Here is a 16,171-nt window from a genome sequence, read left to right on the forward strand (position 1 = left end):
GGAAGGAGAGAGAATTAAACTCCGGGGGGGGTAACCTCCCTGAAATCAACTTTTGCAACTTGGGATGCCTGATTAAGTATCATTTCATATTATTTCACTGTTATGATAGCTTTAAGATCTGGCACAGAAATCTCTCCTTAAAACTCGAACCTTTAGAACAATGTTTTTTAAAGTCTTTTTTAAATGAAATATTTGTTTTCATTGCAGATTGACATGAATGTGATCTCTGTCATGATGGATGAAGAGCTTGGAGAATACTTCCCCAGATATGGAGATCGTATTGCAGTGAGAGCTTTTTGTCGTCAAAAAATGGCTGCTTGCAGTTCAACTCAGGGAGAATCAAGTGCAAAGTCTTCAGTTCTGCAAAGATTAAAAGCAAAGCTTAAGAAAGGCAGAAAGGGGTGTGACCAGCATTTATCAGATAGATCATCTGCCCTTGGCAACAAGTATGCATTTAAGGACAGCAGGCGCCTGGAAATGGGGTGGTTGCATTTCCAGGGTGGACAGTATCGGCAGGTACGGACAAAAAACGGTGGAGGAACAAGACACCTAAGCTGTCAGAAAAAAACTTCAGTTGAAGAATTACTTTGTGTTGGCAAAGATTTGTTTTTCCCCAAAGGCATCTCATCCAAAGGCCCTACAGATAAATTTGTTTTTGAAATTCGTGATTTTAGTCAAAGTACCATACCACCAGAAACCACATTGTGTCAGATATACGAAGAAAGCAAACTACGGATGGTGCGCCTATACCTTTGTTCAAAACAAGTAGATACCGAGGAGGGGCCATCCCTTGTCATTTCTTCAGATACAGATTCTGACTTTCAGCCTGATGAGTCTACAAAGAAGAAGAAGAGAAAGGTATGCAGATGGTCCTTTTTCCTTAACTTCAGGTACAAAATTGGGGCACAAATTATCTTAGGATCTTTTGTGGAAAGTAATGAGATGTTGTTGTAGTACATATTTTTAAAAACTGGTTTGATACTGCAAAATGCTTATAACTGATGTATTTTTCAAAAAAGGCCTGTCCATTCAAAAGGAAACCAAAACCAGGGACGGAGACTTGTGTTCATGAAAATGAAAAGCTTGATGGTCATGAAAGCTTTTCTTCAGATCATGAAATACATGAATCACAACATGAAGAGCAAAATGAGGTAAATGCTGCATAATGATACTCAATTACATGCCTGTGTCAGCCATGTATGCACCTTAAAGTAGCAGAATTCACTAATTAGAAGGCCTGTCTGACTATTTTTGGACATATAGTATTCTGTGTTTAAACAGTTCCTCTGTGACAGTAAGTAATGGAATAACATGCTGTTATCAGGATAAAACGTAGATAAAGTCCAAAAATACCACGTGAAAATAGGGCTACAAATCAATAGTTTGCTACCTGAGCTTAGTTTTATTTCATTTTGAGACTTAAGTGGCTTATTCTAGTGTTTTTCTTTTTCCTTTTTCCCTATATATCTTTGCAGTTTTTAACTAGCTCACCAGTAACCCTGGCTATCTACACATCATTTGAAGACCCGGAGATCCAGTTTGGCGAAGTATGTGATGACAACTGTAGAGATCTTCTTTCCACAATCTCATGGCATTCCCAAAATGAGGTATGCATGTTATCAGCTTTCATTTCAGACACATTCTGTACAGTGTTTTCATTTGTAATGTTGGTGTTAAGGCAGTCTGTGTTTGAATTTTGATTTATTCTCCTTCACATACCAACAGTTTAGCCAGGATAATGGTGATTGTGTATTTCAATGATTTCCCATAAACACTAACTCACCACTTTATTAGATACTGTACTTGTATCAGCTTTCATAATTTTTTATACAGTCATTTATAAGTTATACTATAGCTTTACAGTTACAAACTGTGACACATTTGTTATCATGCACAATTTGTCAGCCCCCTCTACGCCATTCATCATCATATTATTTTGGTGGTAGACCATTATCATAATGTTAGTGTCAGAAGTGACACTGCCCATTTCAATACCAGTATTAACATCAAACACACAGGCTCAAAAAGAAGGTCCAGCTCGATGTTTAGGTCAACATTATACTGTAAAAATCAACATTATACTGATGAATATGTGACAACAATAGTAGATCATTCACTTACATCCTCAGAATGGTCTTTTAACAAGTATTGACTGAGTACTGTTTGAATACACTTTCAATCATCTGATTCTTCTGGATGTAATAATATAATATTATATTATGGTTGGAAAATTAACACAGTTGGCAAAGATTTACATGGGCATATTTGTTTCTGGGATTTTACATAATGTTTATTATGTTTGTCTTGCAGGAGGCAATCCTGAATGATCAACCTCTTGCTGTTGCGTCATCAGCACATCCACTGGCAGCCATGGATGAACCTGCAAGTGTGAAAGAGGTCCGGAAAGTTAAGATAAGACGAGTAAATGTAATTCAAGATATGTTAGATATTTTTATGGACCCTAAAGTTCTCGATGTAACCCTACGATTTGAGTTTGTCAGTGAGAAGGCATTTGATGATGATGGCGTTTCAAGGGAGGCCTACACAGCCTTTTGGGAGGAGTTCCTGGAGCAGTGTGAAGGAGAGGAGGAGCGAGTGCCTAGACTCCGACCAGACTATTCAGAGAAAGAATGGCAAGCTGTTGGTAGACTATGGGCTAAAGGTCATGTGGACCATGGCATTATTCCAGTCAGACTGTCACCAGTGTTTGTCCTAGCATGTACTCAGGGAATTGATTCAGTGGATGAAAGCCTGTTGATGTCGTCATTTGTAAATTACTTGTCATCTGCAGAGCGAGCATGTGTTGAGAAGGCATTACAGGGCAATATGGATGAAATTGACAAAGAGGATTTACTAGACCTCTTCACAAGAATGGGATCTCATATCTTGCCTCCAGAAGACAACATGCAAACCGCCATTCTGACAATGGCACACAAGGTTTTATTACAAGAGCCCAAATTTGTAATTGATTGCTTCAGCTATATCATGACAACCTTGCACTGCAATCTGTTAACTAAAGAAAGCGTACTGAAGCTGTATGAGTCAAAGCAGGCAACAAACAGGAAAGTAGCACAGATTCTGAAACCATCCAAGGAGTTCCTGAACCAGCATGAGCAAGTGGTCCTAAATCACTTGATGCGTTATGTGCGAAGTGTAGACCAGAGGAGACTTGAGAGTTTTCTGCGATTCTGCACAGGCTCAAATGTAATGTGCAAAGACAAAATTGAAGTAACTTTCAACAATTTGGCAGGTCTTAGTCGCAGGCCCGTAGCGCACACATGTGGTGCTGTTCTTGATGTGCCATGCACATATAATTCATATCCTGAATTCCGTATGGAATTTGACAACATTCTCTCTGCTAATTGCTTTGCAATGGATATATTGTAGATATACACACTGCACACAGTTCTTACAAATCTTGACTGGAAGAAATTTTCCACTGAAAGGACTAATTTGTCCATTTAGAATATTTTCTTGCACATTTCGAAAATATGTACTGCAAAGCACCAGTTGAAACTGGACTAAACAATTAAATTTAAACTTTTGTGCCATAAACGTGATGTGCCATAAATTAATCCACCCTACCTATAAAGATGTGCAGCTGTTCTGGAAATGATCTTGATCACTTTTGAAAAGTTTGAAGCACAAACAATTGTTTTAATTGGTCATGTCTTCACCATTTCTTAAAATATTTGATAGTGTTGCCCAATGTTTTAAAAATGTTTATACAAAATTCTTTCAGTTTGGTTATACGAGGTTTGTATTTTCAGGGAAAAATGTACTGTTTAGCACTTCGTATTTCTTTTACTTAAAAAGAAAATACATATCTGATGAAGTTCTGAGGTTTACACGAATTCAGTGGCTATTATACACATATCAGAATATTATGACTCGCTGCCTAATAGTGGGAATAACCACCAGTTTTATCAGCTCCATTTACCAAATAGGAGCACTTTGTACTTCTATTAATTACAGACGGTAGTCCATCTGTTTCTGTACTTTGTTAGCCTCTTTTCACAGTTTTCTTCACTGGTCAGGACCCCATGGGACCACCACAGAGCAGATATTATTTGGGCAATGAGTCCTTCTCATCACTGGAATGACACTGACACGGTGATAGTGTGTTATTGTGTGTTGCACTGCTGTGTCTAATCCACTCATACTAGCACAACACACTAACACACCATCACCATGTCAAATGTCATGTCAAATGTCATTGCATTAATAAGAAAGACTCACTGCCCAAATAATACCTGCTATGTGGGGCCCTGACCAGTGAAGAAAACGGTGAAAGGGGGTTAACAAAGTATGCAGAGAAACAGATGGACTACAGTCTGTAATTAATAGAAGTACAAAATGCTCCTATTTGGTAAATGGAGATAATAAAATGGGTGGTTATTCCCACTATTAGGTAGATGGTCGTACTATTCTGTACTATAACTATGTTTTAAAATTTAAAAAGTTTAAAATTAAGTTAATTGTTCAGTTGTAATTTCTCTCTCTCTCTCTCTCTCTCTCTCTCTCTCTCTCTCTCTCTATATATATATATATATATATATATATATATATATATATATATATACACATATATATAGATAGATGGATGCAATTTCTGCTTGAATTTATTTTAAAGCGCACAGGGTGCTGAATGTTAAATCACATTTTTACTAGACCCACTACATTTCATTTTATTGCATACTCAAGAATAAACACATACTGTTTGTAGTGTGCCTTTTTTGTTTCATGTTTTAAAACATTTAATTCAATTCAAAAACAGATTTAATTTATTCCTGGAAATTTGTATGACTATGTAATGTTTACATGTCAGTTTTATTTACATGCTATTAAAGACTCATGTTTTGCAGTCACTGTCCATGTCCAATGTTAATGTTGAAACCAAACTCAAAGTCACAGGGAGGCTCTTATTTCGTTCCTCAAGTGTATGTATAAATCCAGTGCTTGGAAGGAGTCATTTGGGAAAGACATCTGTGATTCTGCCATGGTAATATTGCAGAGCTCGTAAACATCAGGGTCACATGGTACTGTTGATCGAAATGTACAGTCACTCTTGCACAGGTGAAGGTCGGCTTCATCTACTGGAAACAGAAAGTTTTCAGTGCTGTACAGCTCTGGCATCAAGTACATGACATTTGGGCGCCCGCTAGGAACATTGTCGTTTTTGGATGGTCTGATAACATGTGAATTCCATACTGTCATGGTCTCATCAAGTTCATCCTACAATAGATAAAGAAGCAAAATAATTACCAAAAAGGAACACCACTTAGACATGGAGAGACTGAGCTTTACACTAACTAATTACACAGTATAAACTTAATCATATTTTTTTCTTTCTTAAAAGCTGTAACACAAGCCTATGAGAACAGTGTTATCATAAAATCATATGAATCACAAAAACTTCATTCTTTAGATAGAATAGAATCATAAAACTTCATTCTTTAGATTACAGTTACATATTCTATTTTAGCAATAGATAATGTTTATGGGCAGCAGGATGAGAGCAATTTATTTTATCATTAGCAATGAGTTTTCACATTGAACAAATATGTAAATCATAATTATTACCTGGATAATTCCCATGAAACAAAATTGAAGAACACTTTTATCCAGGAAACATCCATCAAACAGGCCATTGTCCTTAAGATCAGTGAACAAAGAGATAAAGAATTCCATTGATTCTCTTCTTAGGATTCCCCACCAACTCTCTATTCGTTGATTGGCTGTGCTCGCCCCATCCAAGTAGCTGTCTATGGCATTTCCATCATTTCTGTTGCGGTGGAGGAACCTCTGAAAATCCCTGATTTGTACATTTTCTGTACCACGATCTCCTCTAGCTATTCTAGGGCAACCTCTGAGTCTCTCTACAGCTTCCATGTAGTACCCTCCCACAATTTTTGGATTGCTGCTTGTAGTGAATGCATTCAACCAAATAATATTTCTAGAAAATCCATCAATGCATCCATTGATACAAATACCATAGGGCTTTAGTTTATCATAGGAATCAAAATGCCAGATGTAGTTTGGTCCTCTTGCAAAGTAGTTACGGCGATGGAGTCTCCGGGCTTTTCTGAGTTGAACTCCTCTTGGATCCAGAGCCTTTAGGATTAGCCGAACGTCTTCCTTCTTTACATGCAAACCATGTTCTTGACATTTGGCATGCATCCACCTGTAACCATGGAGCTGACCTGCACTTCTCAATTGTTGTTGAATAAACACGATAATATTGTCTATGTTGCTGTAGTTCTTTCGACGAAATAGACCCTTAGTCTTTAAAATGCGTTTTAAATGTCTCTCAGTTATGATGTATCCATGACGACTGGCAAGAATAAATGTTATGTCTTTATATTTTAGACCTAGCTGAAAGTACATTTCAATATGCTCACCAATATCCATGCAGCTTGGGCAAAACTGCAAAGTAGTGCTCATCCGAGTGCAAGAAAATGCTCACCACATAGTATCTGGTGCTCACCTGATAGTATCTGGTGCTCACCACATAGTATCTGGTGCTCACCACATAGTATCTGGTGCTCACCTGATAGTACCTGGTGCTCACCACATAGTATCTGGTGCTCACCTGATAGTATCTGGTGCTCACCTGATAGTATCTGGTGCTCACCACATAGTATCTGGTGCTCACCTGATAGTATCTGGTGCTCACCACATAGTATCTGGTGCTCACCTGATAGTATCTGGTGCTCACCTGATAGTATCTGGTGCTCACCTGATAGTATCTGGTGCTCACCTGATAGTATCTAGTGCTCACCACATAGTATCTGGTGCTCACCACATAGTATCTGGTGCTCACCTGATAGTATCTGGTGCTCACCACATAGTATCTGGTGCTCACCTGATAGTATCTGGTGCTCACCTGATAGTATCTGGTGCTCACCACATAGTATATGGTGCTCACCTGATAGTATCTGGTGCTCACCTGATAGTATCTGGTGCTCACCACATAGTATCTGGTGCTCACCTGATAGTATCTGGTGCTCACCACTTTTTTACCTGAAAAAAAAATTACACCATGTCCCTTCAGGGGCTCCGTATTTTACGGAGCCCGTAAGGTGACATCATGTAAAAAAAATTAATAACGCGTGGCCACGACTTATTAACGCGTGGGAACGAGATACTAATGTCGCCTTTCACACGCGGCAACAAAGTTTATTTTTTCACAGCAAAGCAAGCAGATCCCAGGGATGTTCGCGAACTGACTGCCCAAGGAAGGTAAACCTGGCTTTATATAAAGTAATACTTAATTATCTTGTTCGCACGCGTTAATTATCTCGTTCGCATGCCTTAGTAAGTCGTGGCCACGCGTTATTATATTTTTTACATGATGTCACCTTACGGGCTCCGTAATATTTGGCATCACCTGTCGCTGTATCCCCGTACACCAGCAGCCACCCCCCCAAGGTCGCCGTATACCCATGACGTCACATGTCAACGCCCCCCCCACATGTCAACGCCCCGTCGCCGTATCCCCATGACGCCACATGCCCCGCCCCCCGGTCTTCTCACCTTTTTAACCCCTGACCCATTTTCATGCCTGATAATATAGTCGGGAATCTTTTTAAAAAAATGCATATTAAAGGCTGTTTGTTCGCACTAGTTACATCACACCTGATTCATCTCTCACTGGTTCCACCACATTAGTTATATCTCTAGTTACATCATGCTAGAGTTCACAAGAGCAGCTCAGCACTGTCCCACAGAGTAGTGACGAACTCTTCTTATGAGCAGACGATGCCAAGAACAGCATTTTAACCGCTTCCTACCACATGAAAGTGCCGCTGACAGGGCTGAAAGTTTAGCCTGTTTGGCTCATGTCAGAAGGGCGAGGAGAGCTGAGAGGAAGCAGCCTGTCAGAAAACTGGCAGCGCGTCTCAGGATCGCGATAATAATCAGAGCTGGAATTTCAGGAGAGCGAGAAGAGGCGAGTGTTGTAGAGCCGGTTCTTCCAGAGGGCGCTCACAGCTCCCTCATCTAGCAGTGGTAACGAAATCAAAGAGTATTAGCAATCAGTTACCGATACACAATTATAGTACACACTTGAAATATTACCCTCAGGGCGAATTATCGTAGGGACGAGCCTAAGAAACAGAACATGATTGAAGGTGCTATAAGTTTGATCTTAAGCCAAGCTGACAGCAGCAGACGTGAGCTCTAGCTCCCGTCTCTGTGTATGTTTGTTCCTATCAGAACAGCAGAGCTTATTGCTGTAGTCCAGTGGAACACTGTCTGGTTTCTTGCACTCCTCTGCATTAGGTGAATGTTTGCAAGGATTAATATGTGTGTATGCATGGAAATGTTAATCTACAATAAGTAATTATAATTCGATGCACTTGTTTATGCACAGCTTTGGATGTATAGTGTCATAGTATCAGCGTGAATCCATTAGTAAAAATGGATTCACGCTGATACTATGACACTATACATCCAAAGCTGTGCATAACCAAGTGCATCGAATTATTTAGAAAACTGAAAAGGCTCCTTGTGAAAGGATAATAAAGTCTGAAATGTCAAAAAATACACTAAAGGACAGCTGAGTCTACCTACTTTAAATATGTCTGAGACCACACATCAGTGAGAAAGTTTGGCAACTATTTAGTTTGAACATGATTCTTGGCTTCTTCCTGTACATATTTTGTGGCTTTGCAACAGTCAAAAGACAAGATGGAGTCCTGGTTTCAGCATATTTGTCAGTTTTTTTAATTTTCTAAAGACTTCCAAAAGCAGATCCAAAGATCCCTCTAAATTGTGCTGTCAGAAAATGACCTTGACTATGTTGAAACCACTGAAACACCAGGAATGTTTGAATACAGTGGCTTAAGAAGAGCCAGTTAAAGCAGGATAAAGATGGGCTCAAACATAAAGAGCTGAAGAGCTGTCTGGTTTAGCTCCACCCCAAACATACAGAGCTGAAGAGCTGTCTGGTTTAGCTCCTCCCCAAACATACAGAGCTGAAGATCTGCCTGGTTTAGCTCCACCCCCAATCATACATCACTGAAGAGGGTTAGTTATATTACAGTTAGATTACACTCTTATGTAGAATATATATTTTAATTTTTATTTCTTTAATTTTTCACTTGAAAATTGCCCCCAGACCACCCCATATTTTTTTAATGATATTGGGCTAGACATAAATTATATAGTAAATCAGATGGAAATATTTCGGGTGTTTCAGAGAGGAAAGACACAAGTTGCAGAAATAAGAAACATTGAACTCTTTTTAATAAATGAGAAAGTAAGAAACAAATTCAGCTTGTCGGCTTGTATTTTAAAACAAAAGGAAAACTGTATTAGCTTAGTTTGTGTTCTTCTCCAGACAAGACTATAGCCTAGTTATTTTTGTAACTCTAGGGCTAATACTGAAAATCATGCTGTCCAATTACACAAATGGGTTAAATCTTTAAAAAGAGAAAGCTCAAAAACTCAAATCATTTATTGCATTCATTTAAAGAATTTAAAGCTGTATTTCCTTGACCATACAAGGAAAATGTATGTAATGTATGAAATTGACTATTTAATATAATTTGCATTAATATCATTGTTTCTTTACTAAAAGGACATTTAGACAATGCATTAGGTTTCTGGCAAATTTAAGTGGGAACCAAGTTCTAGCAGAGTTAAATATATCTACTACTGAAAATCCATCTGTAAAGTTCTCTTGGTAGATTGAAGAAAAAATACAGTAAAATATGACAGAACTATTTGAAATGGTATTTTAGACACCCTGCATTTCTGGACACGCAACAAAAGTGAACTAACTATGCCTTGATTGCAAAGCTCCAAATACAAGGATCCCACAGAAGCAGTCAAAAATGTGTTATCCCAAAAAGTTCCCCCACGTTAGTCCGGATCCAAGACCGTTGTGGGCCAATGCAAACCACAGTGCCTGGCTCAACTCTTCTGTAGCCAGTTATCCAAGCCACAACTATTACAGGCAGCAAAATACATGCTAGATACACCTATTCCAGCCATATGCAGCCATGCAAATATCAATATATGGCCAGCAAAAATATTCTGTCCATCAACCACTAGTCATACAAGGAAAAATTCAAAGAAACATGTTGTGCAGAAATAACACTGAAGCGTAGAGATTTCACCTTTTATTCTAAGAATCTTTGTTTTTAATTGATTTCAGTCAGCTCTATACATAGACACTGGTGTGTGTACCACAGTAAATTCTAAAGCATCAGTACAAAGGAGAGAATAACTGAAAGATGGGGGTATGTAGCAAAGGAGCAGGAAGTTAAGTCAGGTAGCTACATCACACCTGAAACATCACTGAAATTTTAAAATCTAAACCTGACTGTTCCCTCCCCTTTGTCTTTTATATTACAAATATCATGTTCAATAAGTCACATCCTTATGCAAGGTTATAGTTGAGAGTCAGATTCTATGAGAAATTCATTTAACATTAAGTAATTTTTTCACCTGCTTTCTCTATTACATGCTATGTAACTCAGAGTACTTGGGGAATTTAAAAAATAAGGGAATCAATACACAATTCAGACAACACCTGTGTATTTCTTTTTTTTTTTCGCCCAATGAAAACTTCAAAGATGTCACAGCAATCCCCCACAACTTCAAGATGAAAATGTCTGTGCTTACAGGCTTGAGATGGGACTCCCAGAGAATTAGCTGAGAAAAGTAAATTGGTCTCACTGAGGCTTGAGTCTGTAATGCATTAATAATGAATGTGAGCACCGGGCTGCTAGTCACTCTGCTGCTGCTCTGCCTCACAGCCAAGGGTTCAACTTCCATTCAGCTCACCTTGAAACTGCAGAACCAAACACACAAGGTTCGTCCTTTGGGATAATAAAGCAATTCATGGCAATGAATTCGAAGTTACAAGGAAAAGCTTCTGATAGAAGAGTAATGAAGAATATTTCCAAACTAAGTGTACATGTTTTAGTAATGACGAGCCTGAGAGAGGAGCAATCCCAGTCGATGCCTGATGCCTGACCCATGAAGAGCTGGTGTCTCCAGACCCATGAAGAGCTGGTGTCTCCAGACCCATGAAGAGCTGGTGTCTCCAGACCCATGAAGAGCTGGTGTCTCCAGACCCATAAAGAGCTGGTGTCTCCAGACCCATGAAGAGCTGGTGTCTTCTGACCCATGAAGAGCTGGTGTCTCCTGACCCATGAAGAGCTGATGACAGGGTTTGTTCTGCTCTTCAAAGGAACTTCTCAGCAGAACTGTGCAGACTATAGAACAGAAATTTATGAGTGGAGATACATACGGGTCCCGGACAAGTACGAACGATCTCATTACCACTGAATTTTCAGTCCATTAAAGGTAGTTTTTGTTTAAAGTAACAGAATAGAAATAACACCAGCCAATGGGAGGGCTGCAGCTGTGGGATTATGGAGGTAAGGCTGAGAGCACAAACCAGAGCTGCCATGAAATATAGATGACAGACATGAGCCTGTCTCAGTCATTCTCAGTGTTCTTACTCTCCTCTTCTAACCTATAAAGTAAAAGCAGCATGATATGGAAAACATTCTGTATTGAAATTATATATTCTGATATGGAAGAGTGATGCCTTGCAATGTAATAAAACAAAACAGCAAACCTAACATGGTTAAAGACTCATCCTGGTGAAAGACATGCTTGCATTATTTTATTCAGCATTTTGGCTGTTTGTCGAATTGTTGGAATGTTATGAGGCTGTGGTGTCTGTATGACCCTGAAGTGCTGTGGTGTCTGTATGATCCTGAAGGGTTGTGGTGTCTGTATAATCCTGAAGGGCTGTGAGGTCTGTATGATCCTGAGGGGCTGTGGTGTCTGTATGACCCTGAAGTGCTGTGGTGTCTGTATGACCCTGAAGGGTTGTGGTGTCTGTAGGATCCTGAAGGGCTGTGAGGTCTGTATGATCCTGAGGGGCTGTGGTGTCTGTATGATCCTGAAGGGCTGTGGTGTCTGTATGATCCTGAAGGGCTGCGGTGTCTGCATGATCCTGAAGGGCTGCGGTGTCTGCATGATCTTTAAGGGCTGCGGTGTCTGCATGATCCTGAAGGGTTGTGGTGTCTGCATGATCCTGAAGGGCTATGGTGTCTATATGATCCTGAAGGGCTGTGGTGTCTGTATGATCCCTAGGGGCTGTAGTGTCTGTATGACCCTGAAGGGCTGTGGTGTCTGCATGATCCTGAAGGGCTGTGGTGTTTTTATGATCCCCAGGGGCCTGTGGTGTCTGCATGATCCTGAAAAGCTGTGGTGTCTGTATGACCCTGAAGGGCTGTGGTGTCTGTATGATCCTGAAGGGTTGTGGTGTTTGTATGATCCTGAAGGGCTGAGGTGTCTCTATGATCCTGAAGGGTTTTGGTGTCTGTTTGATCCTGAAGAGCTGTGGTGTCTGTATGATCATGAAAAGCTGTGGCGTATGTATAATCCTGAAGGGCTTTTGTGTCTCTATGATCCTGAAGGGTTTTGGTGTCTGTATGATCCCAAAGAGCTGTGGTGTCTGTATGATCCTTAAGGGTTTTGGTGTCTGTATGATCCTGAAGGACTGTGGTGTCTCTATGATCCTGAAGGGTTTTGGTGTCTGTATGATCCTGAAGGACTGTGGTATCAGCATCATCCCAAAGAGCTGTGGTGTCTGTATGATACTGAGGGGCTGTGGTGTCTCTATGATCCTGAAGGGTTTTGGTGTCTGTATGATCCTGAAGGACTGTGGTGACTCTTTGATCCTGAAGGGGTTTGGTGTCTGTATGATCCTGAAGGGCTGTGGTGTCTGCATGATCCTGAAGGTTTCTTACGTGTATAATTTTAAACACTGTTATATTAGTATGATAAGATTTACATTTAAATCCTTTTCTCAAGGACGTTTTGTTTCTCACTGCACATGCTTAAGCAGTAATAGCTGTGAGACGCATCAAATATGCTATTTTTACAGGCTTTGGAATGTGAGGATTCAGTATGCAAATAAGAAGCTATAGGTTTACAATATGCAATCGAGTTTTTCAAAAGCTGTTTATGGGTACAAGTCCTTCATTCAGTAGATGTTTCTCAGTTAATCCAGCAATAAGGTTTGCAATGGACAGTAGTGTTTAGAGCAGTTGTTTGAAAAATGTTGTCAGGAAACTGGGATGTAATTTTTGTTTGGACAGGAACAAGCAGTTACATCATGTCATCTAGGACTGCTTGCCTAAGGAGACGATAGAAATGACCACAGCGAGGATGCAGTAAGCGTCCATGCAGAAACTCCTACATTTAAATAACTGACTGCTTGACTAGTCCATCTTGGTATAATTAGCTTCTTCTCAATGACATTGGGACATAAACTTTTAGTTTCATACTCTAAACACTAGAAAGTCACAAACACAAACATTTCAACATGAACATTTGTGCATTTATCACAAGTGAGGATGGTTCAGACATGAGAGTACATCTCATGCATAAGCAGAATAAAGTGATTCTCTATGGAGAAGCCATTTTAATTAAACCAAAGCCCTTTTAATGAAACCACAGCCCTTTTACAGTTTTTGACAACTGTTTTTGATGACTGCTAACTCCCAATACTTGAGATATATTGTCAAAACTCTAAATACATTGACCTCACACAAATAGCCAAATAGGTAATATCATGTTCAAAAGTACATTTTCTTAACTGTATACCAACTCTGCATTTCACAACGCAAACAAAGTTTTCTCATTATACACTAACTTTGTTAAAACACAGCAAAACTGGTTCAGTATCCAGTCATTCTTTCAAACACTAGCACATATTCTCTATTCGAGATGAACATAGTCAATCACTGCACAACCACTGTAAAAAAACTAACATTTGATGGCAATACAGAAACAGTATTACATGTAATATTTTACAATATATTACAATGATTTAATTATGTTTACAATTATGGTAATAATTTTTGGGTTAGGCCACAATTTACAGTAATGTCCCTAATACAGTAAAATATAACCTTTACTGCAAAACTGTCACTGACTCCTTTTTTGTCTAATCTACATTCCATATAGTACCTAACAGTAAATATCAGTCATTGTGTAGACAGTATGTTGCCAAAAATGTACATTTGAAAAAAAAAAGTCCAAATGAAGCAGATTACAGTAAAAATGAACTGACTAAGAAAACAACAGATGTTATTGTAAAATGTTTGTTGTTTGCTGGGAGATATTACATGTAATACTGTTTCTGTATTGCCATCAAATGTTAGTTTTTTTACAGTGGTTGTGCAGTGATTGACTATGTTCATCTCGAATAGGGAATCTGTGAATAGAGAATTGGTGTATAAAGAGAAAACTTTGTTTGCGTTGTGAAATACAGAGTTGGTATTTAGTTAAGAAAATGCGCTTTTGAACAGGATATTACAGTTTTTGACGACTGCTAACATGCGTTTCCCAATACTTGTGATACATTGTCAAAACTCTAAACACAGCAACACATTGACCTCACACAAATAGCCAAATAGTTAATATCGTGTTCAAAAGCGCATTTTCTTAACTAAATAACAACTCTGCATTTCACAACGCAAACAAAGTTTTCTCTTTATACACCAACTTTGTTAAAACATAACAAACCTGGTTCAGTATCCAATGATTCTTTCATACACTAGCACAGATTTTCTATTCGAAATGAACATAGTCAATCACTGCACAGCCACTGTAAAAAAAACTAACATTTGATGGCAGTACAGAAACACCATTACATGTAATATTTTACTCTCTCCCAACAAACAACAGATATTTTACAGTAACATCTTTTGTTTTCTTAGTCAGTTCATTTTTACTGTAATCCGCTTCATTTGGACTTTTTTTTTCAAATGTGTGCATTTTTGGCAACATACTGTCTACACAATGAGTGACATTTACTGTTAGGTACTATATGGAATGTAGATTAGACAACAGTTTTGCAGTAAAGGGTATATTTGACTGTATTAGGAACATTACTGTAAATTGTGGCCTAACCCAAAAAATAATTACCGTAATTGTAAACATAATTAGCCATGGTCCCATATGTGTAAAAATACACATATACAAAAAAAGCCACACAAGGGGGAAAAAACAGGATACAAAACTGAACAGTCTTGTTATGTGTAATGTAGGCCTGTGTTGAAAAATTCGATTTTCCGATTCAGAATCGATTCGCATAAGATGATCTGATAATCGATTCGTACGTCCAAAGATCGATTTTTTTGTGAACTTTTACCCCCACCTCGTCACTGAATTCACGCAGGCGTGCTCGGTCTAACTAACTGTAAAACAACATGGCGTCGGACAGTGTCGGTAACGACGATAGTCAAATCGGCAATCTAAAAGCAGGACAGTTTATCCAGTGTCAGTGACTATTTACAGTTAGTCCATGTCACTGACAGTTTACCCAGTGTTTTTACAGTTTAAAAAAGTTTAAAATGTTCTTGTAACGTTGGGCGCAAGGCGATCTTTCCAAATCGTTACGTTTATTACATTTACCAAAGCGCAGACAGCGCACATAAAACACGTTTACATAGAACATGTGTGACTCAAACAACGACGAGCACAGGACGGTGCGCGAACACACATTAAATAGACAAACCACATAAACCCCACGTGATGACGAGACGAGTCACAGGTGAGGATTATCACAAGATGCACCCGCACCCACGGAGATACACAGACGCAGATGAGTAGACGCAGACAACGTTAACATACGCCCAACAGGGAGGGGTCGGGGACCGTAACGTGACAGTTCTGTTATTATATTCGCACTTTAAAGAAAAACACACGTTTACATTTTATACTTTCAGTTTCAGTGGTGGACGAAGTACACCAATTATGTACTTGAGTAAAAGTACAGTTACCTTGCATTGAATATTACTCAAGTAAAAGTAAAAGTATTCACCTCAATTTTTTACTTGAGTAGAAGTACAAAAGTATCTGCCTTCAAAAATACTTAAGTATTAAAAGTAAAAGTAAAAACCTTTTTTTTTCTTAGCGTCACATCAAAACCCCTAGGCCTACTCGATCAAAAGGTGAACAGGAAACAGTGCCTTACATTTGCCTAGCAAACACAAAATACACAAAACTAGCCTATATTATCCTCACAACATTCATCTCCAAACTTTATCCATATTAATAATTCACACTAGAAAGGTAGACAAGTGGACAAACCGTTTAATATGAAAACATAATTCACCACCAACAGAACAAT

At 38.9% G+C, this 16,171-nt stretch overlaps 1 protein-coding gene across 1 annotated transcript; it reads left to right on the top strand.

The window, feature by feature from the left end:
• Positions 1-339: 339 nt before the first annotated feature.
• On the top strand, positions 340-4,308 carry LOC143518217 (uncharacterized). Its single transcript, XM_077010688.1, has 4 exons — positions 340-858; positions 1,020-1,151; positions 1,476-1,607; positions 2,311-4,308. Exons 1-4 carry the CDS (start codon positions 478-480, stop codon positions 3,385-3,387), a joined length of 1,722 nt encoding a protein of 573 aa, XP_076866803.1. The 5' UTR covers positions 340-477; the 3' UTR covers positions 3,388-4,308.
• Positions 4,309-16,171: the final 11,863 nt, after the last annotated feature.

Source organism: Brachyhypopomus gauderio, chromosome 7, assembly GCF_052324685.1.
Source record: "Brachyhypopomus gauderio isolate BG-103 chromosome 7, BGAUD_0.2, whole genome shotgun sequence".
Lineage (NCBI taxonomy): Eukaryota > Metazoa > Chordata > Actinopteri > Gymnotiformes > Hypopomidae > Brachyhypopomus > Brachyhypopomus gauderio.

Excerpts from the sequence above, each read along its gene's own strand:
- LOC143518217 (XM_077010688.1), top strand. The coding sequence starts at position 478 with ATGGGGTGGTTGCATTTCCAGGGTGGACAGTATCGGCAGGTACGGACA. Across the intron at positions 859-1,019 it reads CAAAGAAGAAGAAGAGAAAG|GCCTGTCCATTCAAAAGGAA; the intron begins GTATGCAGATGG and ends TTTTCAAAAAAG. Across the intron at positions 1,608-2,310 it reads CATGGCATTCCCAAAATGAG|GAGGCAATCCTGAATGATCA; the intron begins GTATGCATGTTA and ends TTTGTCTTGCAG.